We start from the raw sequence: 24,362 nt of genomic DNA, 5'->3' as shown, positions 1-24,362 counted from the left end.
TCTCTATCTAAATGTGCAATGTGCAATTTATAATAAATAGTATGTATAATATAACATATTATACATACAGTCAATATAACATAGAACTACAGTTGTGTCAGCATGAATTGAGCAGTCTGATGGCCTGGTGGAAGAAGCTGTCCCGGAGCCTGTTGGTCCTGGCTTTTATGCTGCGGTAACATTTCCCAGATGGTAGCAGCTGGAACAGTTTGTCGTTGGGATGACTCAGGTCCTTAATGATCCTTCGGACCCTTTTTACACACCTATCTTTGTAAATGTCCAAAATAGTAGGAAGTTCACATCTACAGATGTGTTGTGCTGTCTGCACCACTCTAGGATGAGTCCTGTGATTGAGGGAAGTACAGTTCCCATACTAGACAGTGATGCAGCCTATCAGAATGCCCTCAACTGTACCCCTATAGAAAGTTCTTAGGATTTTATTGTGCTTCTGTCCATCCTTATTATCATTAGGCACTATTGTGTGCAAGGCACCATCCCACTCTAGTTTAAACCCTCCTGAGCACCACTAGCAAATCTCTCAGCCCAGTTACTTATCCCCCTCCAGTTCAGGTGTAACTGGTCTCTCATATAGATCATCCCTACCTTAAGAGAGAGCCCAATGATTGAAGAAATTGAATTCCTGACTCCTGTACCAGCTCCTCAGCCACACATTTCATCTGCGCTATCTTTCTATTCTACCCTCACTAGTATGTGGCACTGGGAGTAATCTTGAGGTCCTTTTTAGGTTTTCTCCAAACTTTGTATGTTCACTGCGCATTCACTCTTCAATGTCATTGGTACCAACATATACCAAGATCTCTAGCTGTTCACCCTCCTGATTGAGAATGTTCTGCAGCTACTCCCTTAACCACTGAGCCTCAGAGCAAATCTCTATGAGTCCAATGTGACTATTGCTGCTGTACCCAGGAAGGTAATTTCCACACCCTCTTCCACCCCAGCAGTATCCTAGGGTATATTTGTTGTTGAGGGAAATGGCCACAAGGAGACCCTGCACTGTCTGCCTCTTCCACTCATGGCCATTCCCCTCAGCAATAACCTCATGCTCATGCATTAACAGCACACAAAATACTGTTTTGTAATAGAAAAACAAAGAGAGGCACAGATAGAGGACAACTCTCTCTTTCATCTTATAGATCCCTTTAGAAAAAATGTATCATTCTCTGCCATGTAGCCACATCTAATAACATTGATAATAAAGTTGGATAATCATTTTTGAAGTTGACAATTGTTTTATTGATATAAGAGAACACCTCCAAAAGCCTTTTTTTGCAGTCAGCCATTTTGGTGGTGATGGTGATGTTAATGGCGATACTAAATTGATGGTTTCTTGCTCATCCTGTGACTTATATATTTCATGCTATAATGCATCTTCATTTACAAGTTCTTTACCATGAGATTCCAGCAATTCAATGAAGCAGTGGATGTTGTCTATTTGGATTTTTGTAAATCATTCAATAAGGTCCCTCATATAGGAGATTAAGATGCATAGTAAGCACAATGAATTGGCCATTTGAATTCAGAATTGGTGTGCCCAAAGAGGGTAGTGGTTGATAGGTCTTATTCTGGCTGGAGATCCATGACTAATGGTTCCTCAGGGATCTATACCGGGACCTTGTGGGCTTGTAAGTTTGCAGATGACACAAAGATTGTAGCATTCTTTATAGTGTAGAAGATTGTCAAAGGATACAGAGGGATATAGATCAGTTGCAGATATGGGCAGAGAAATGATAGGTGGAGTTTAATCCAGGCAAGTGTGAGATGCTGTGCTTTGGGAGTTAATAGGGAAAGTGCACAATTAATGGTAGGATGTTTACCAGTGTTGATGTAAGGGGGAATCTTGGGATCCAAGTACATAGCTCCATGAAAGTGACAGCACAAGTTCATAGAGTAGTTAAGAATGTATATGGCATGCTTGTCTTTATTAGTCTAGACACTGAGTTCAAGAGTCAGGAAGATATATTGCAGCTTTATAAAACTCTGGTCAAGTGCATCTGGTGCATTACATTCAATTTTAGTCACCCCATTATAGGAAGGATGTTGATGCTTTGGAAAGGGTATAGAAGATTTATCAGAATTCTGCCTGGATTTGGGAATGTGTGCTAAGAGGGGAGGTTGGACAAATTAGTTGTTTTCTCTAGAATGGCAGAAGCTGAAGGAGACCTGATAGAACTTTATAAAATTATAAGAGGTATAGATGGAGTAACCAGCCAGTACCTTTTCTCAAGGCTCAAAATGACTAATACTGGAGGGCACGCATTTAAGGTAAGGGGAAAATTCAAAGGAGTTTTTTGTTTTTTTTTCTATACACAGGGTGGTGCCTGAAATATGCTATTAAGGGGTTGTGGAGGCAAATACAACAGAAGCATTTAAGAGCCTCTTAGATTGGTCACAAAACTGCAGAGAATGGAGGGATGTGGACTGTGAGCTGGCATAGGGTGTATTAGTTTAAGCTTGGCACATGGATCAGAGGGCCTGTTGCTGTGCTATATAGTTCGATGTTCTATGTTCTTTCATGTCATCCTGGTCTATTGCATCAAACTCAGCCTCATATATAACTTGACAACATAATTTCAGGGAGTTTACAGGTCGTAAACCTACTGGACTGACGTACCCAGTCTGACCGTAATTTTTTTTGTTATTTACATTACATCATCACAAGAGGCAAACACTGAACTACAAAGATTTTGCCTCCTGAATACTTGGATGTATCTTCTAGATTTTGGGCCGCTGATCACGACAGTCACCATGAAATATCTCTATTATGCACCATTTTTTGAAACAGCTTATATTTGTTATTTCAATTCATAAAAGTCAATTAAGATGTTGCCTACAACGTGAGCTGAAAAGTTTTCTATCTTGTCAAGGCATGCCTGGACATGCTTAGGCAAGGCAGATGCTGCATGGCAGGAAAAAATTTAAAAAGGCTATAAATTTCCGAGGAGCATTTCGATATTTGAGACAGATGTTTCCCAGAATAACTGATGCCAAGATTCAGCAAGGCAGTTTTGTTGATCCACAAATCAAGCAGGTCATCAATGACAGGCAATTTGAAGAACTTCTAGTGGGATTGGAGAAAACCAAATGGAAAGCATTCAAGGATGTTGAAAATTTTCTTGGCAACTGCAGAGCACCAAACTATGTGCAGCTGTTTGACAACATGCTTCAAGCACACAAAACCATGAAGTGCAACATGTCACTAAAAATTAATTCTCTTCATTCCCATTTAGATTTCTCTGCAAATCTTGGCGCTGTCAATGATGAGCATGGTGAAAGGTTTCAGCAGGACATTGCGGTTATGGAGGAATGGTATCAGGGCAACTGGAATTCATCAATGCTGGCTGATTATTGTTGGACACAAGTGAGAAGCCTCAGACACTGCATACAAATGAATATCATCAACAAAACATTTTAGCTTAGTTGAACTATTGCAAAGTGTCAGCACAGTTATGCAATTAAACACATTATATTCAATAAAATTTAATTACTTGTTTCTCCAAATTTCTAAGTGATATAAGTAGCCTGAAATTATATTTGTGTTCAGCTTCAAGCAGTCTATCATAAATAAAAAAAAAATCTGAGGAAGCAACACTTCTGAAAAAATTTGTTGTTCAGTGCTATTATCAGCTTTGTCCAAAGTTAGCTAAATATCCAAAAACATCGTCAATGACGAACAAGGCTTTATTGCTCAGATTATTCCTTGAACCATATTGTGCAATGAAAAGAGAGAAGAATGATGCATTATGAGGGGAGTTTAGAAAATTGAATTTTTGTAGACTTATTGTAAATGGATGGTTAATGTTTGTGCTGTATCTTTCTATGATTTTGTGTGTCTATCGTCCAGGTTTACTGACAGATCATTAGCTCACTAGAAGATTGCCTTTGAGTATTCCTTTGTAATTGTCGGTTCTCTGAGTTGTAGATGAAAATATGTTTAAGATTGCTATCACCTATAGCAATGTTTCCAAGGAAAAGAGCAATATGGTTTTCTGCTGCTTTAAAGCCAGAAACAGTTTTCTGATCGATGAGATGAATGTTTATGAAAATATTTCCTTCCAAGAGAGTCCGTATTTAGGATAGTAGCCACTTTTTGATTATTTCTTTCATCTCCTTGGGAAAAATTACTGCTGCCACCACTTTCTTGTAACATTCTGTACCATCTGCCTCCTCCCACAAGATTAATATCATGCAGGTCTACATGTTTCCTAAAACATTCAAACTAATCATGACTGCCTTGGAACTTTTCACAATGTTCAGAAGATACATGACCACCTCACAGTTTTCAAATCTTATCATAATTAAAATCAGTGATTATGATGGTTCAGCCAAGTGTTTAATTATTTTTCCATTCACACAAAAATACCACGTCTGTCCTTTGTAGAATGCTATGCATTTCCAAGGGTAGCAATTTGGGCACTAACTTTTATATTGTCCATCTTGTTGTTCACCCGATCAATGCTGCATTACCTAATGAATAGATGAGGTCCACTGAACACTCACTTTATTCAGTAATAGAATCACAGCCACACTGCACTGAAACAGGCTTGATGACCCCGAGACCATGCTTACCATCAAGCACCCACTTACACTAATCTGACACTAATTCCATGTTATTCCTCCTACATCCCCTCAACTCTTTCAGAAATATACTACTCACTCAATCTAGGAACAATTCACAATGACCAATTAACCTAAAAACTGGCACATCTTTGAGATGTGCAAAGAAATTGAATCACCCAGAGGAAACACCCGTGATCACGAGGAGAGCATACAAAATCCACATAGTAAGCAGCAGAGGTGAGGATTGAACTTGGGTCACTGCAGCTCCACTGCAACACCCTCTCATTACATCTTGTATAGTATTAATGCTTATAGCTCTGAGATAGCAGTTTGCAGCAAGCTTGAAGGATGTGTAGAATAAATTGTGGTGAAGCCCACTTATAAATAGAGATCAAATAGCATGGAAGAATTATGAAATTATGGATGAACAATAGCATACTTTTTGTTATAGCAAAAAAAGCTTCATAAATCAAGGGTTCATTTATTATGAGCCATGTCATATGACACGGGCAATCATGGTCTTTCTATGACTATGATTGTTCTTGGCAAACTTTTCTACAGAAGTGATTTGCCATCACCTTCTTCATGGTAGTGTCTTTACAAAACAGGTGACCTCAGCCATTACCAATACTCTTCAGATATTGCCCCTCTGGTGTCAGTAGTCACATAACCAGGACTTGTGATATGCCCAGCTGCTCATACAACCATCACATCCCACTCCCATGACTTCATATGACCCTGATCGGGGAGCTAATCAGGTGTTACACCTTGCCCAAGGGTAACATACAGGTTAGCAGTGGGAAGGAGAGAAGGAGTGTCTTACACTCCTTTGGTAGATCAATCTACATTACCACTTTTGCAAAACTTTGTAAATCAAACACTACTAAATTAATGAATGTCAGTAAACAAAAATTTAACAGTGCCACAACTATAGAACCACTGCCTCACTGTGCCAAAGACCAGAACTCCATCCTCACCATAGATCCTACTTCTGTGGGGTGGATTGGAAATCTCTGCAGGCTTTCTGCCACATCCCAAAGACATGAGGACTATATATTGCCCCTAATGTGAATGAGCTGATGAGAATGAAGGGAGAATTAAAATATGGGATTAACAATCAGCATACACTCAGCACTGTATTCCGCATTGCTCTAAATTGGATGTTTGGACTCTTTCCACCAGAGGGTCACATCCTGGTCAAAACTGGTGCATAGTAAAGGAAATGCAATAAATTAAATTAATAACTATTGCATAATCCTTAAATTGTTTGGCTTGTATCAAGGCAGATTGGAATCCTGCTTACTCCTGCTATCAATATTTAAATAAGGGGGGGGGATTAATGTACATAGCAAATGAGATACCATCTGAAACAGGCAGGAGATTTCAAAATTTGGCTGAATCAGTGGAGTTTACAAGTCCAGCAACCCTAATTTGGCCACTATTAATAAGTCTGAACCCAGGAGGACAACACATCTCTGTTTCTCTGCGCAAACACGAGGAAATCTGCAGATGCTGGAAATTCAAACAACAACACACACAAAATGCTGGTAGAACACAGCAGGCCAGGCAGCATCGATAGGGAGAAGCGCTGTCGACGTTTCAGGCCGAGACCCTTCGTCAGGACTAATCGAAAGGAAAGAAAGTAAGAGATTTGAAAGTAGTGGGGGGGGAGAGGGAAATGCGAAATGATAGGAGAAGACTGGAGGGGGTGTGATGTAGCCAAGAGCTGGAATGGTGATTGGCGAAAGTGTGAAAGCACCTTTCCAGCTCTTAGCTTCATCCCACCCCCTCCGGTCTCGGCCTGAAACTTCGATAGCGCTTCTCCCTATCGATGCTGCCTGGCCTGCTGTGTTCTACCAGCATTTTGTGTGTCTCTGTTTCTCTTTCTGTATTATTATTAAAAAGGTTATTAACTGACAATGAGATAAAACTAATGTGAATTGGAAGCTGTAAACATCCTGCACATGAGTAATCACATGCTGGAACATGAGTAATCAGCAATGCTGTTATTACAATCAAATCGAAACAATTGAGAAAAGGACAATAATACTGTATGCTACCACACTTAAATAGATCTAGAAGACCATGATTCTTATTTAAATAGTGTTTAGAGACTATTACTATTGCAAATGACAAAAAGATAATAAACTGAGTACATTCAGCATCATCACATAGTACATTTCTTATCATTTGCATTTGCTTTATTTAGCAAAAACATTATATAACAATCCAGCTGATCGTTTGGCAATTCAATTATTTAGGCTTCCCAGCAGTTTTTTTTTCTATTCCATCTCCGGAGCATGCATAGCAACAGCCATAGCTGCATCCCGTATTTCTTTGCATATATTATTCAGACATTTGACATATAATTTTCCCAAGCACATTGGGATATAGTGGCAAATTTGCTGTTACAGAATTGGCATCCAGAGACATGGATTAATAATCAGTAGACATTGGGTTCTTACCATGGCAACTGAAAATTTAAATTCAAATAACTAAATACTGTAAATTTAGAATGACCAAAAAATGTATAGGTAATGGTGAACATGACATAACTGGATTGTTGTGTAATTCAGTCTCATTCACCAATATCCTGAAAAAAAAGAAATTTTCCATCCTTACCCAGTCTGATGTTTAAGTGTTTCTAGATTTGCATTCATATGGTTGATACTTAAAAGCCTTTCAAGGTGATTAGGGAAAATCAATATCATCAGTCTCAAATAAAAAATATGCATGCAAATTATACAACCAACATAGAATTATTGTAAAATGACCAAGAAGGAAGCAAGGTGTCTCTTGAAGTATTCCCTGATCCTTTTTACTTGAATTACAATTTCAGATAAATACTGGGTATCACAATCTTCACAGAAAACCGTGATCTTCTGGTTATTCTCAAAGGCATTCTCCTTTGTTTCAAATTTTAATTGGCCATGGTATATTGTCTCGTGATTAGGCTAGGGTTAAACTGGTGTGTTACTAGACAGCATGGCTCGAAGGGCTGGAAGGGCCTATTCTCTGTGCTGTATCTCTAAACAGACAAATTACTAGAAATTGCTGTATTCTACATCTTACAGTTTCCAAGCATCCTTTTGTTTCTTTTCTCTTTCTAACTACCTTCGCTCATCAAATAACCAGAAAGCATCTAGGCCTGCTCCAGGCTCTTCGTGTCTATGGACTCAATTTTGTTCTGAATGGTATTTGCTTACTTCTATTATTTGCACGATTTGTTTTTTACTCTTTGCATATTGTGTGTTTGATGGTCTCCTTTTCATATGGGTTTTTTTAGGTTTCTTTGTCTTGTGGCTGAAGTCTCAAGGCTGTATAATGTATACATACTTTGATAATAAATGTACTTGGAACTTTGAACCTTGGTCTCCTTCCTATCACAATTCTAGCTGTTCTTCCCCACTATTCTCCTCTGCAACTAAGAACACACTTTTTTTCCATGTTGCTAGTTCTGATTAAAGTTCATTGATCTAAACTATTAAATCTATTCTTCACTCCACAGATGTTATATGAACAAAGTATTTCTAGAATTGCATTTTTTGTATTTAGAACTGCAAAGATTTGTTAACTTTTAAAAGACATTTTGTTTACCATCACAGAGAAGATGCATATAATTGTGTTTATTTACAATACATTTACTTTTCAAAACTGACACTATTGAAACATTCTTGCTGTGGGATTTTGCTAAACACAAATTTGTTGTTGTATTTCCCACATTACAAGAGTGACAATACTTCAAGTGTATTTAATTGAACGTAGAGTGCTTTTAAGTACTTGAAAGATGCTACAACAACGTAAGTTTTTCTTCAAGCATCAGCAAAAATATGCAAAGATAAGAAGTTCTAAATATACTCACTAATTCCTTTGAAGGTGGCCTGACCAATGTTGTTGCATCCCCGGAGACTCAAATGGATGACAGTAGAACGGTACCTCCGCAAAATATTTGCTATATCATCATCTTTAATCCATTTTCTTACTGGATAAAAGTCAAGCTGGAATGTAAGGTTTTTAGTATGAAGACCTGGTGTAAATGTTTTGTAGAAATGAAATAATCAAGATCTTATTTTAAAACTGTCTGTATGTTATACCAAAGTACATCAATAGAATTCAAATAATTTGATTCATTTTTTTTAAATACTGTAGCCTAGAAATTCAAATTTTCCACAATATGTGTGCTATATGGGCATTGCTCAGTGTAAAATATCTTGTTGATCACCCACTAAAACAAGATATAACACCCAAAGTCTTAGTGAAATAGCATGCTGATTTTCCTTTGGGATAGTCATGAGGATCAGAGGCAGACAGGATTACTGATTCATTTGGGGTAGAAGGTCAGTGATCAGAGACTAAGGATAATCCTGAATTAATGACTAAAGGGTAATCCAGTATGAAAGAGATTAAGGAGATCTTAAGTGGATTTTTTTTTACATTACAATTTACTCAGGAGACAGGCGCAGACTCTATCAAAGTGAGGCAAAATAACAGTGAAGCTATGGAGTGTTTACAGAGGAGGTGTTTGCTGTCGAGGGAAATTAGAGTGGATAAATCTGCAGAGCCTGACAAGGTGTACCCTCAGACCTTTTGGGCGACTAGTTCAGAAATTGCAGTGGCCCTAGCAGAGGTATATCAAATTCAAGTTCAGTTATTTTCATTTAAACCATACACATGTATACATCAAAATGAAACATTACTTCTCTGGAGTCAAGGTGCAAAACATAATACATATAGTCACACAGCACATATAGTTATTATCTAGCACATACAGTCACAAAATAATATTAGCACAAGTCCCTGAGTGGCATGGCCTGAAGACTGTAAGATTGACAATTCCATTTCCAATCTGATTTTCCCGATCAACCTGTACAGTAAAATCTCCCATGACTATCATAACATTGTCCTTTTGACACACCTTTAATATTTACTGTTATAATCTGTGGTCCACATCACAGCTGTTGTTGCGAGGCCTGTATATAATTGCCATCAGGATCCTTTTACCCCTTCTATTTCTTAACTCAACCCACAAGGATTCAACATCTTTCAATCCTATGTCACATCTTTACCAGCAGAGCCATGCCACCCCCTCTGCCTACCTTTCTACCCCTTCAATACAAAGTGTAATGTTGGACATTTAGCTCCCTACTACAACTATCCTTCAGACAGTGATGGCCACAACATCATACCTGACAATTTGTAATACTGCAACAAGATCACTCACCTTATTTCTTATACTCAGTGCATTGAGGTATAACTGTATGTGCTACCCTTTTTGATTCTGCATCCCTAATGCACTGATACTCACCCTGCTGGCTGCAATAATGTCCTATCATCTGCCTGCTCTTCCTGACAGTCTGACTGCACGTTATCTTTTTTTTTACCGTCCATTCTATCCCGAGTCCCTTCACACTAGTTCCCACCCCTTTGCCAAATTAGTTTAAACCCCCCCCCCCCAACAGCTCTAACAAACCTGTCCATGAGAATTTTGGTTTCCCTTGGGTTCAGGTGCAACCCGTCACTTTTCATCAGGTCATACCTCCCCATACCTCCCAATGATCAAAGAACATGAAGCCCAGCCCCCTGCACCAGCTTCTCAGCCACATATTAATCTTCCAGGTCATCTTGTTTCTACCCTCACTTGCACATGGCACAGATAGCAATCCAGAAATAACTACCTGGGAATTCCTGCTTCTCAGCTTTCCACCTAGCTCTCTAAATTCACTTTTCAGGACCTCTTTGCTTTTCCTTCCTATGTCATTGGTACCAATATATACCAAGACATCTGGCTGCTCTCCCTCCCTCTCCAAAATTTGTGGATGTGATCCAAGATGTCCCTGACCCTGGCACCTGGGAGTCAGTATACCATTTGGGTGTCCTATTCATGTCCACAGAATCTCCCATCTGTTGCACTGGCTATTGAGTCCCCTATCACTACTGCTCCCCTCTTCTCCCTCTTTCCCTTCTGCACCAGGACTTACACACAGTGCCAGTAACCCGGTCATCCCCCACGACAATATCCAAAGTGGTGTACTTATGATTGAGAGGAATGACTACAAGGGTTCTCTGCACTAACTGCCTATTTATATTTCCATTTCTCCTGACAGTCACCCAGCTACTTGCCTCCTACAACTTCAAGGTGACTAGCTCCCTGATTATCTCTTTACTCTCTTGTAAAAGCCAAAAGTCATTCAGCTGCTGCTCCAGATCCCTAACACAATGGGCATATAAACAGAGACTTTAGCAAGTTCTAGTGTTTTCTGCAGGTCTTTTGCTCTTACCCTTGGGTTTTTACCTCCTTCAGCATTGCACATTGTGCTCTTGGTGTGACCTTTGCAGGATGCCCACTCCTACAGAGAGTAGCAACAGTACTGAATTTCCTCCATTTGTAGACAATTTCTCTGACTGTAGACTGATGAACACTTGGGTCATTAGAAATGTCTTTGTGCCTTTTCCAGACTTCATTCATTTACAATCCTTCTTCTAAGGTCCTCTGAAAGTTATTTGATCGAGGCATGGTGCATATAAACAGATCTTTCTTGAGAAGAGCAGGCTCTGTCAGTAACCTGACTTGGTGTATCTTTTTTATAGGGCAGGGCACCTCTACAACCCACACCTCCAATCTCACCGCACTGATTGGAACATCTGACTCCAAATAGCTTTTGTAGAAGGCATTGTCCCAGAGGTTCACATACTTTTTTCAACAACTTAATGTAATATTGAATCATTTTTCTCAATAAATAGATGAACAAGTATAATGTTTTGTGTTATTTATTTAATTGGGTTATCTTTATCTAGTTTTAGGACTAACATGAAGACCTGATCATATTTTAGGCCATATTTATGCCCAAACAGAGAAAATTCTACAGGGTTCACAAACTGTCTAGCAACGTTGTTTATGTTTATATAAGAGTATAATGTTACTGGCACTGTGATAATAAATAAAAAGTAGTATAAATGTTTGAAAGAGCAGCAATAAAATATGAAAAGTGACAGTGCAGGAAAGGAGTGTGTCAGTGAGTTGGGGTGGTGGGTGGTCATGGCTAAGCATTCAGGCAAGGTGTACATGAGTGCTGGGTAGCAGCAGGGTGTTAAGTGTCTAACAGCTAGGTTAAGAAATTTTTACCCAGCCTGAATGTTCTGGTTCTTATGCTCTGCTGCCTTTTGCCTAATAGCAGGAAGTCAAAGAGATTGTGGGAAGGATGGGAGGGGTCTTTGACAATGCTGGAGGCACTTCAAAGAAGTAACCAGGAAAGCTGATGAAGGAAAGGCACTGGATGTTGTCTACATGGTCTTTAGCTAGGCCTTTCATAAGGTTTTGTATGGGAGGTTAGTCAAGTTCAGTTGCTTGGCATTCAGGATGAGATATTAACGGAGTGTATATTGGCTTCACAGGAGGAGTCAGAGACTGCTAGTAGATGGTTGCCTCTCTAACTGGAGGTCTGTGACTAGCGCTGTTCTCCAAGGATCAGTACTGGCCCTGTTGTTGTTTGCCATCTATATCAACAATCTCAATGATAATGTGGTAAATTAGATCAGTAAATTTATGGAATGCACCAAGACTAGGGATACACTGTCAACAAGGAAGACTACTAAAGGTTGCAGTGGGGTCTGGATCAGCTGCAAAAATGGGCTGAGAAATGGCAGATTGAATTTAATACAGACAAGTGTGAGGTGCTACACTTCAGGAGGACAAACCAGGGTAGGACTTACACAGTGAGCAGTAGAGCATTGCAGAGTGTGATCAAACAGAGAGATCTAGGAATGCAACTACATAATTCCTTGAAAATGGTGTCACAGATAGATAAGGTAAAGAAAACATTTGTCACAATAGCCTTCATAAATCAGAGTATTAAGTACAGGAGTTGGGATGTTATGCTGAAGTTATGTAAGACATTGATGAGGCCCTAGTTTGGAATATTGGGTCACATACCAATAGGAAAAACATCAATTAGACTGAAAGAGCAGGCAAAATGTACAAGAATGCTGCCAGGATTTGAGGACTTGAGTTACAGGGAAAGGTTGAATGGGTTAGGACATTATTCTCTAAAGCATACAATATTCCAAATTTGAAGAATGCGGGAGATGTTATAGAGGCATAAAAAATTATGAGGGGTATAGATAGGGTAAAGGTAACCAAAGAGCCTTTTTATGTGCTGTATTGTTCTACGGCTCTAACAAATTCCACCCTCTCAAAGCCCTTTTACCCTACTATTCATATAACTATCTGTAGTATCCCACAAACCCAATTCTTGAGGACTATTGGTTGACCTATAATACAATACCATCAATCTGATCATCCCCTGCTTGTTTTTAAATTCTAACCATACAGCCTCACATGATGATTCCCTAATATCCCCTTTAAATACTGTTTTTATGTCCTCGCTCATCAAAAAGGCAACTCCCCTGCTCTTTTACCTGCACCTCACCTGTAGTATTTGTATCTGGAACATTGAATGCCAGTCCTGCACTTCTCTAAGCCAAGCTTCTTTTATAGCTATAATATCCCAGTTCGCAGAGCCAACTTACACCCTGAGTTTGTCCATCTAACCTATTACATCTTTTGCATTGAATTAAGTGCAGTTTAAATCACTAGTTTTTCCTCTCTGTTTGCTGTGCTCCTGCCTGACTATTCTGTACATCAAGCTTGCTATTGCAGATTGCAGCATTGCCCCAATAACTGCTTAGAGTCCCACCCCCACCAATCCAGTTAAAATCCTCCCAAATAGCATTAGCAAATCTCTTTCCCATGATAATTAGTCCATTCCAGTTCAGGTACAACTAATAAACCTTATTTCTATTAGTTTTAAAATAGTTATAGAAAAAGATAGGACAGAGATTTCAATGATACAAGAACTCAAATGCATTTTCCCTGCATTAACTCTTTAGCCACACAGCCAGCTGGCCTATCTTTCTACTTGTGACTTCACTATCATGAGATCACTGCCCTTGAAGTCCAGCTTTTTAATCTCTTTCCAAACTTTCTATATTCACTCTGCAGGATCTCATCCTTCTAACTAACTATGTCCTTCATACCATTTCTGGCTACTCACTCTCTCTCTTGAGAATGTTTTGTAATCACCAGAAGACATCCTTGACACCTGGCACCATCTTGACATCTCATCTACAGCCACAGAAATACCTATCCATGCCCCTAACTATCAGGTTTCCTATCACTATACTCTATCTGACTTCACCCTTGCTTGCACAGATGGTTATAGCACCACTACCCAGGCTGTTTACGCTCCTTTCTGAAAGGTCATTCCCCTCCCCCCACCAACAGTAGCCAGTATACTTTTTGCTGAGGAGAATAGCCACAGGGGACCCTGCACTGCCTGCATACACTATTTGCCTACACTTTCCTGGCGATCACTCAGATATCACAGCCTGCACCTTTGGTGTGAAAAACTCACTAAAATGTTAACTCTGAAGCTCTCAGCAAACCAGATTATCTCAAATGCATCCACATCCAGTCCTTAACTCTGGGAGCTGCAACACTTACCAAGAGTGTAGTCATTAGGAACAATGGAAGTTTCCCTGATCTCCCACGTCCTGTGGAAGGAGCATACCATTGCCCTAACTGGCATCCTGCCTGCAGCAAGTGTAAACAAGTATTTTACTTCAGAGATGAGTAAGTAAACAGCTCAAAGTGTTTGATCAGAAAAAAATGATCATTGAATCAAAGAACATGACGTTAATATGGATGGATTTTAAAAAATCAAGAAATGCTCTTGTGGTGAACTATGTGCCTGTCTGGACACGCCCCCTGCTGACTGCTCCTGTGGCTCCTCCCACAGGCCCCTGTATAAAGGCGATCTGAGGCCTGACGCTCGGCCTCAGTCTCCAGGACAAAGTATGATAGACACTCACTCCTGGTTCCTTCTTCCAGTCAATAAAAGCCGCTATCTCGCCTTACGTCTCAGTGTGAGTTATTGATGGTGCATCAGCTCTGTTCTCTGTACCCTTGGTATCACCTGGAATGATGTCCATTCTCCAAAAAAAAATCATGTTCTTTGTATCTACTGCATAAATTGCTTGCTGAACTGAACTAGAAATGTACATCTCCTGTTCACTTTCCTACTTTTTTTTAACTACTGGGGTCCTATGTATGTCAAGTGATGTAATTTGCAATTGCAAGTGGTATTCTTTTTAAGACAGTCATTTCAACCAACTTATGAGCATCTTAAGCCATAATTGGAACACCAAGAAAAATAAAAGTTTCTATTTTATGCTGTCATTATACCAATACAGAATAAAGAGGTGACATAGGAACATGCATAGGCTATTAACTTCCTTTAGCTTAATCTGCCATTCTGTTAGCTGCTCTGAATCTCAAGTCAATTTATCCAATCAACCTTCCTTATCAAAAGCCATCACCCTCAAGATAGAGAATCCCTACTGCCCGAACATCCAAAGGATGTGAACATCTGAATACATGCTACAGGCTACTCCATAAATGAAAACTTCTGCATTGTGATCCTATAGAGGTGTGGTGTAGAGGTTTTGCTGACTGATCACTCTGCAGAACCTACTCTCTCCTTGGCACAGTGGGGGCTGCAAAGAGAACAGCCATCAGGATTGAGGGGCTCAGCATGCCTCCAGATGGCTATGGATCAAGAAGTGTGATGTGTGGACCAATACTACTAGGACTCAAGCTGGTGCCTGATCAACCCTGGCTGTGTTGCTTGGGTGAGGATACCTGATGTTGAAAGACTCAAACCCAGTGACCACAGGTTACATCACTGATGATGTGTCCCAGTGCATCCTAGGATATACCTCAGCATTATTTCAGTAATCATGCTAGTTCTTGATCATTAAACAAACCTTGCTCCAGAGGGAACTTGTCTGTGTAATTACTTTCCATGATTGACACACTTGCGCACATCTTGCAAGGTCCATAATGCCAAGGTAACTAAAAATCTAAGAGGTAAGAAATAATATTTAGAAAATAGTTAACTTCAGAACAACTTACTATTAATTGCACTTGACATCTTTTCATATTTTCTATAACTTAATTCAATATTGCTAAGCCTTATTTCTGACTTGATTACAGCTCTCAAGTTGCAAATCTCTTTAAAAAGTAACATTTGTAATAAGAGTTAACGATATTTAGCTGAACCAAATATTAATGCATGGGATTCAATGCATTATCGACTTTTCAGGTCTTTGTTACTGCAACACTAAAACAACATGTTTGAACTTCCTAGTAAGTAGCTTCAATATCAAAATCCAGCTTCTGAATCAAATATCCTGGAACTTGCTAACTGGTGAATCAGAAAGCAGCTATGTTCTGTTTCTCTGATCTGTTACGTACCAGCAGTAGTAGACCACAAATGGAGTCTGCTTTTGATGTTAAAACCATTATCTTTATTAGTATCTACTCAAAATATAAACAATTAAACAAAATAAATAGAAGTTAACAGTGCTATGCGTATATATGTGATCAAGCTTAGGAACAATTCTTAAAGTCTTAAGATACAGATGGCAAAGTAGAAAGGTTCAGTAATCCACGGAACAAATGAGTGAGGGGAGAGATTTGTAAATCCACGTTAAAATGTGGAGAGAAGGCGATTACGAATAATCCCACAGGTTCCACGCTGGGTAAACGAAATAACAGTCACTGAAGATCTTATCCATCAAATCATTCCAAAATCCACATAGAAATGGGTGACATCTCACAGGAATATTCCTTCTTCCAAGTGGTAACCACAATACACACCCGCATCCAGGTAAGGGTTAACAAAAGTGGTTCCACAGGATACTCCAACAAAAATCCACATATGGATTATACGAAGTGACAGTCACACATTCACTGTGCACCATGTGCCATTGAACAATCCAATCTTTTGGGCATGGGTTTGTAGCAAACTTTACCCATATCGCAGCAAATTGCTCCAGCAGCTTGCAATCCAAAGCTTCTCTCTCTCTCTCTCTCTCTTCACACGACTGAAAATCTCAGCGGTCCATCGCAGCTTGTTACACTGATATCATAATCCCACCCCATCCAGGTGTCTCTTAAAGTGACACTCACAGTAAATGAAACCTCTGGGTACGTAATAGATCAGAGACTAGAGAAGTAGCCTTTCTATTCATAAATGCTGCTCGTTGATATTTTTTGCCCTGATGGCAATCTATATGCAGTCAATAGCACCCTAGTCATGAAGGAAGTCATCCACATCTCTTAATGTCTCTACTAGTTAAAACTAACTTGTTTGTTCTCTCTCTTCCAGTTCCCGCATCCCTAACTTGAAAAGTTATTTGTTACATTTTCCACCAATGCTTCCTGATTTCGAGTGTTTCCTGAGTTTCTATTTTATATACATGATTGCTGAAATAGAAGTTCTGACTCCTATAACCATATAACAATCACAGCATGGAAACAGGCCATCTTGGCCCTCCTAGTCCGTGCCGAACTCTTAATCTCACCTAGTCCCACCTACCCGCACTCAGCCCATAACCCTCCACTCCTTTCCTGTCCATATACCTATCCAATTTTACCTTAAATGACACAACTGAACTGGCATCTACTACTTCTAAAGGAAGCTCATTCCACACAGCTATCACTCTCTGAGTAAAGAAATACCCTCTTGTGTTTCCCTTAAACTTTTGCCCCCTAACTCTCAAATCATGTCCTCTCCTTTGAATCTCCCCTACTCTCAATGGAAACAGCCTATTCATGTCAACTCTATCTATCCCTCTCAAAATTTTAAATACCTCGATCAAATCCCCCCTCAACCTTCTACGCTCCAATGAATAGAGACCTAACTTGTTCAACCTTTCTCTGTAACTTAAGTGCTGAAACCCAGGTAACATCCTAGTAAATCGTCTCTGCACTCTCTCTAACTTATTGATATCTTTCCTATAATTCGGTGACCAGAACTGTACACAATATTCCAAATTTGGCCTTACCAATGCCTTGTACAATTTTAACATTAGATCCCAACTTCTGTACTCAGTGCTTTGATTTATAAAGGCCAGCGTTCCAAAAGCCTTCTTCACCACCCTATCCACATGAGACTCCACCTTCAGGGAACAATGCACTGTTATTCCTCAGTTCCCTACCATTTACCCTGTATGTTCTATTTGGATTATTCCTGCCAAAATGTAGAACCTCACACTTCTCAGCATTAAACTCCATCTGCCAACGTTCAGCCCATTCTTCTAACCGGCATAAATCTCCCTGCAAGCTTTGAAAACCCACCTCATTATCCACAACACCTCCTACCTTAGTATCATCCTGTCATTCATACTCAACTTGTTGCAATATAGGTCAGAATTTTGCCTTTATGTCTCTATATTCCAGCGTTTAAAGATGCTTTTGAGTACAATTTTCCAACGTTGAAAAGATTTCCCATAATAAAATGAGAAATTAAATTAAATGAAGAATGCTCAACAGCTGTGACAGGGCTTGAATACTATCACCTTTTACAAAGTGAAATCAAGTGACATAGCTGACAACAGCACTTCACTTCCAAATAGTTCAATGCCTTCTATGCTTGATTTGACCGTCAAAATGATAGAAGAACCATCACTAACTCCCACAACCCCCAATGATCTTGTCATTTCAGTCTCTGAAGCCAATGTGTGAGCATCCTTCAGAAAGGTGAACCCATGGAAATCATCTGGCCCTGACCTGTGCTGATCAACTGGCTGGAGTGCTGACTGAGATCTTTAACCTCTCACTTTGGTAGTCTGAGGTACCCACCTCCTTCAAGCAGGCTTCAATTATTCCAGTGCCAAAGAACTTGATAATCTGCCTCAATGACTATTATCCAGTCACACTTAGTACATCGACAGTGATTAAGTATTTTGAGAGGTTGGTGATGGAACAAATCAACACCAACCTATGAAGTTACTTGGATCCACTCCAATTTACCAACCAGCACAACAGGTTCACAACGTATGCCATTTCATTGGCTCTTCATTCAATCCTGGAACATCTGGACAGCATGCATATATCAGAATGATCTGTATCGACTGCAGCTTGTCATTCACTGCTATCATCCCCTCAAAACTAATCAATAAGCTTCAAGATCTTGGCCTCAATACCTCCTAGTACATTTGGATCTTTGATTTCCTCACTTGGAGATCCCAGTCAGTTCGGATTGGTAATAATATCTCCTCCACAATCTCCATCAGCGCAATTGTAGCACAATTCTGCATGCTTAGCCTTCAGCTCAACTTACTTTACACTTTTGACTGCATGGCTAAGCACAGCTCTAATGCCACATTCAAGTTTTCTGATGACACCACTGTAGTAGGCCAAATCAAAGGTGATGATAGATCAGTATATAAAAGGGAGATTGAAAATCTGGCTAAGTGGTGCCATAACAACAACCTCTTACTCAATGTCAACAAGACCAAGGTGCTAATTATTGACTTCAGGAGAAGGAAACCAGAAGTCCATGAGCTAATCCTCATTGGAGGGTCAGAGATGGAAAAGGTCAGTAACTTTAAATTCCTCGGTTCATTATTTTGGAAAACCTGTTGTGAGCTGTAAGTGTAATTCAGAAGAAAACACAGCAGCACCTCTGCTCCTTAGGAGTCTGTGAAGATTTGGCATGATATCTAACACTTTGACAAACTTCTACAGATGTGTAGTGGAGAGTATATTGACTGGCTGCATCACAGCCTGGTATGGAAACACCAGTTCCATCCTTGAACCAAAAATCCTCCAAAAAGTAGTGGATACGACCCAGTCCATTACAGGTAAAGCCCCCTCCCACCACCAAACCACTGAGCACATCTACATGAGATGTTGTCACAGGAAAGCAGCATCCATCATCATGGACACTCACCACCCCAGGACATGCTCTCATCTCACTGCTGCAATCAGGAAAAAGGTACATCAGTTTCAAGACTCACATCACCAGGTTCAGGAACACTTATTACTCTTGAACCATCAGGCTCTTGAACCAAAGGGGATAACTTCACTTGTTCTGTCATTGCAATGTTCCTACAACATATAGACTCACCTTTCAGGATTCTTCATCTAATGTTCTCAATATTTATTGCTTATTTATTTATTGATGTTGTCGTATTTTAATTTTTTTCTCAGTAAAAGCTAGTCAAATGTGAGGTACAGACATAGCTAAGCAAACTGACTTCTCAATTGTTAGGAACTTTCTGACTCTTATAGTGGTGTTTAGTATTGTGGATTTCTAGAAATGTACATAAATATTTCTATGTAAGCCTAATGGCATGATGCTATTGTATATGGACTTTGGGATGATACTGGGTTGTAGATCTTACTAAGAGACAATGTATACGCTGCTCATGTTCCATAGTCTTTTAATTTTACTTATTGATTTCTGTATGTTGTGTATGTTTGGAATGGTTTTATCAATTAAGTAAATTGTTCTTGCTTGTTTATCCTGTGATATTATATCCAGAGCGTTATTATGTATTGTACTATCAATAATAATTGGAGAGAGATTTAGGCCAGTTAGAAGAGTGGGCTGAACGATGACAGATGGAGTTTAATGCTGATAAGTGTGAGGTGCTACATTTTGGTAGGAATAATCAAAATAGGACGTACATGGTAAATGGTAGGGCATTGAAGAATACAGTAGAACAGAGTGATCTAGGAATAATGGTGCATAGTTCCCTAAAGGTGGAATCTCCTGTGGATAGGGTGGTGAAGAAAGCTTTTGGTAGGCTGGCCTTTATAAATCAGAACATTGAGTATAGGAGTTGGGATGTAATGTTAAAATTGTACAAGGCATTGGTAAGGCCAAATTTGGAGTATTGTGTACAGTTCTGGTCACCGAATTATAGGAAAGGTGTCAACAAAATAGAAAGAGTACAGAGAAGATATACTAGAATGTTACCTGGGTTTCAGCACCTAAGTTACAGGGAAAGGTTGAACAAGTTCAGTCTTTATTCTTTGGAGCGAAGAAAGTTGAGGGGGGACTTGATAGAGGTATTTAAAATTATAAGAGTGATTGATAGAGTTGACGTGGATAGGCTTTTTCCATTGAGAGTAGGGCAGATTCAAACAAGAGGACTTGAGTTGAGAGTTAGGGGGCAAAAGTTTAAGGGTAACACGAGTGGGAATTTCTTTACTCAGAGAGTGGTAGCTGTGTGGAACGAGCTTCCAGTAGAAGTGGTAGAGGCAGGTTCAGTATTGTCATTTAAAGTAAAATTGGATAGGAATATGGAAAGGAAAGGAGTGGAGGGTTATGGGCGGAGTGTAGGTCAGTGGGACTAGGTGAGAGCAAGCATTCGGAACGGATTAGAAGGGCCAAGATGGTCTGTTTCCGTGCTGTAATTGTTATATGGTTATATAAAGGATCAGTCATAGTATAATTTGTAGGACTATGATTCTAAAACTGGATTAGGCTCGTATTTATAGTAAGGTATGGTTTAATTTATCAGTTTGTATTTAAAAGCAAGATTTAGGTGAATGATGTTTGCCAATTGATTATGCCTGTTTAAGTAATCAGAATCAGTTAAGTTGCTGTAGGATCCTGTAACGTGTTGGATTGTTTCTGGTTTCTCCTGGCTTTTATTGCATTTATCATCTTGAATTTGTTGGTATTTTGATTTTTTTTTGTGTTAACCACCTGGTCCTATATTGCCACAAGGAACACCTCTGTTTCTGGGAAGAGGTCTCCCAGTCTGAGCCAGGCATTTGATGCTTCATTGTCAACACCTAGTCTGCTCAGATCATGGAGATGTCTTCCATGGAGGGCCATGCTCACCCATTGGTTAAATGTTTCTGCTATAGTGATAATTTCTTAATTTTTCTGGGCTGTGCTTTTTATTTCAGCTTAGTGGTGTATACAGTTGGCCCTCCTTATCTGCGGGGGATTGGTTCCAGGACACCCTGCGGATTCCAAAATTTGCGGATGCTCAAGTCCCTTATTTAACCTGTCGCAATGCGGTGCACCTTAGGACCCAGCCGAACCCCAGACCTTATTTAACATGTCTCATTGCGGTGGTCTTTAGGACCTGGTGCAGCTCTGAATCCGCAGTGTTTCTGTTCATGAAAATAATCGCAATCACGATTGAAAATAAAGTGGAAGTAATAAAGCAATCGGAAAGCGGTGAAACACCATCGGTCATTGGAAAAGCGTTAGGCTACAGTCGGTCAACGATCGTAACAATTTTAATGGAGCATGTGAAAGGCCTTGCCCCGATGAAAGCTACAATTATTACTAAGCAACACAGTCATTTAATTATTGAAATACATACGCTTCTTATGTGTTTTATATGCATATAAAGGTAAAATATATACGATATACTAAGACAAACTTTTGACTAACTGACGCTAAATAATACCAGGTGTACCTGTTCTGACTTCAAATCCGTTTTAAAGACGGACTCAGGAATGGAACTCTTTCATAACCCAGGAACTGCCTGTACTTTTAAATCATCTCTAGATTATTTAAAATACCTAATACAATGTTAATGCTATGTAAATAGTTGGTATACTGTATTGTTTAGGGAATAATTTCAAGAAAAAAATAGTCTGTACATGCTCAAACAATGACTGCTGGAAAAACACTTCTGGGTTTTCCCGATCCGCGGTTGGTTGAATCCGCACATGTGGAATCCGCGGATAAGGAGGGACGACTGTACTTCTTATCAGAATGTCATATGCGCACTTGGTGTGCTGTATTGTGTTTTCATTCATGAAAGTATATCCTTAGAAGTTTTATCTGACTTGTGTGCATTTTTTATGTCTGTTATTCTTCCTCCTTCTGCCCCAGGTAATGTTAATCTGAGTGCATTCAAGCGTACATTGTGTTAAACATGCCAGATTTCCTAATGTGATTACATATATACTTGTTTATTTTAGTGAACACGGAATTAGTTAAAGCCTTTTAAGAACCATCTTTAAAGAACAAACTGGATTTAAAATTTAGTAAACACAGTATTAGTTGAACCCTCTCAAGAAATATCTTTACAAAACAAACTGGATTTAAAATTAAAATAAATACAACCTTTAGTGATACTGCCAATGGAAATCCAGAAATCCTATCTTTCTCTTCTGCTGGCATTACCAATAGTATATCAGTCTCATCCTCCAATTCCCCTCGTTCCAGTTTCTATGGAATTAACAGGAATAACATTTACAAAAATTATTTTCCTTGCAATTCTGAGTTGTTTTGAGCCACTTCCTAATCCAATGCTGTCCTTCTGGTGATGGTATCCTACGATGTTGTTGATTTGGAGTTCCAGAACTAAGACCCAGCAATAAATGAAAGAATGACAGTATACACTAAATCCTTCCACAAATTGTAAAAAAAAAAATACCACAGAGGCCATTGGTAATGACACTAATGACATTTATGGCAGCCAGTACCTCCATGGCTAAAACTGAAACATAGACCCGGGTTTTGTCAGTACACTCTGCCCACTCAACTAGCCCACAATCTGGCCTTCAATGTACCCAGGCTCTGTGTTTGCTGCTTACCAACCCACACTCCAGACTCCTGGTGGTTCCAGTTCTGACCCATCGCCAGTTCAAGATTCACATCCAGCCCAAATTCCAGACCCCAGCTCCAGCCATATTTCCAGACCACTATATGGGACCTGGATCTAACTACAGACATAAAGAGGTTCATGCCCCAAATGTTTCCAATCTTCAACACAACCCCATTTCCAACTATATACCAACATCACTGCTGCCTCATTAAAATTACATTTTCCTGTGCACTACTGACATCAGCATTGGCTGCCTCTGAGTAACTAGTACTGTAACAGTCACCTTATATGAGTATTAAGCTCCTTACTTTCTTAAATAAAAGGTCTATAGGCCACCTTAAGCATTTGTACATAAGCCCTGGTAAGCTATTTTATTGATCATAATAGTGTGGCAGGTTACATATTTACGGCTCTAAATGAACATTTGCCTCTTGTTTGAAAATCTTTTAAATATCTGATAAATACATGTAAAAACTACACAAATATATTTCTTAGTAAATTTGTCTGCATGGTTTTCAATTCACATTGGTTTTGTTCGTTATTAATCAACTGTAGATGACTTCAAACATAACCTGTTCCTCCATTGCTTACAAACATGATGTATATATACTCACATACATTTTAATACATGCTGTGTTGGAGTACTATTTACCTCAAAGTATTCTCGTGTTCTTTTTGCCTCTTTTGTCACTGCGTTCCACTCTCTTAGAATGAGCTTGGCTAGAAGTTGATCATTGACATGGCGTATATGGTCCATTGCCACTAGAGAAAAAAATTACTCTGCATGATGCTGATTATGTCTTGGCACTATATCTTAACACACAAGAAGATGGGACTCAAAACAACAAATAATAAGGTGGTTTGTGCCATCATTACATATCAGCAATTACAGATGATCAATGTTCATCAAAACATTCAAATGTACCTGCTGGGCACAGAGGAAAAGCAGAATTATGACAAGAAGAATATACTTCAGATTTTCCTGATCCTACATTGTAACTATGTAAACTAAATACTTTATGCAATTCAAAGATAATGTTTCAAATTGACTTCCTGAAATAAAAACTTCAAAAGTTGAACTAAATACCCAGAACAAACATCTCTGTACAGAATGGTATTAATTTTAGTTGTTTGTCCTACAGTATACAATTCTACTCACAGGCATGCCGTTTCCTTTGGATCTGGATCCACCTCAACCATGCATCAAATGCCATTTTTAACTTGTTCCTTACATAATGATCTTGAGCCTTGTTCATATCTTGTGACAGTTTAATCCTCTCCTTTCTTTTGTTTCTGATATAATTCATCCATTCACTGCAGTAAACAAGTCAGGAATTTTTAAAACACAATGTTTA

General features: G+C 39.2%; 1 protein-coding gene across 3 annotated transcripts in view; it reads right to left on the bottom strand.

Annotated features, from left to right (window-relative positions):
* Window positions 1-24,362, bottom strand: part of fbxl13 (F-box and leucine-rich repeat protein 13) — a 181,690-nt gene that overhangs the window by 131,052 nt on the left and 26,276 nt on the right. For all 3 annotated transcript variants that reach the window (XM_059987209.1, XM_059987207.1, XM_059987208.1), the window contains exons 6-10: window positions 24,167-24,321; window positions 23,660-23,769; window positions 22,524-22,628; window positions 15,400-15,495; window positions 8,441-8,576 (exon numbers count right to left, since the gene is read on the bottom strand). In XM_059987209.1, the coding sequence (XP_059843192.1) occupies window positions 8,441-8,576; window positions 15,400-15,495; window positions 22,524-22,628; window positions 23,660-23,769; window positions 24,167-24,321 (602 nt within the window). The remainder of the gene's footprint in view (window positions 1-8,440; window positions 8,577-15,399; window positions 15,496-22,523; window positions 22,629-23,659; window positions 23,770-24,166; window positions 24,322-24,362) is intronic.

The sequence above is a fragment of the Hypanus sabinus genome, chromosome 13, assembly GCF_030144855.1.
Source record: "Hypanus sabinus isolate sHypSab1 chromosome 13, sHypSab1.hap1, whole genome shotgun sequence".
Classification (NCBI taxonomy): domain Eukaryota; kingdom Metazoa; phylum Chordata; class Chondrichthyes; order Myliobatiformes; family Dasyatidae; genus Hypanus; species Hypanus sabinus.
The sequence above is the reverse complement of the archived record's forward strand: the minus strand, read 5'-3'. Positions and strand labels throughout refer to the sequence as shown.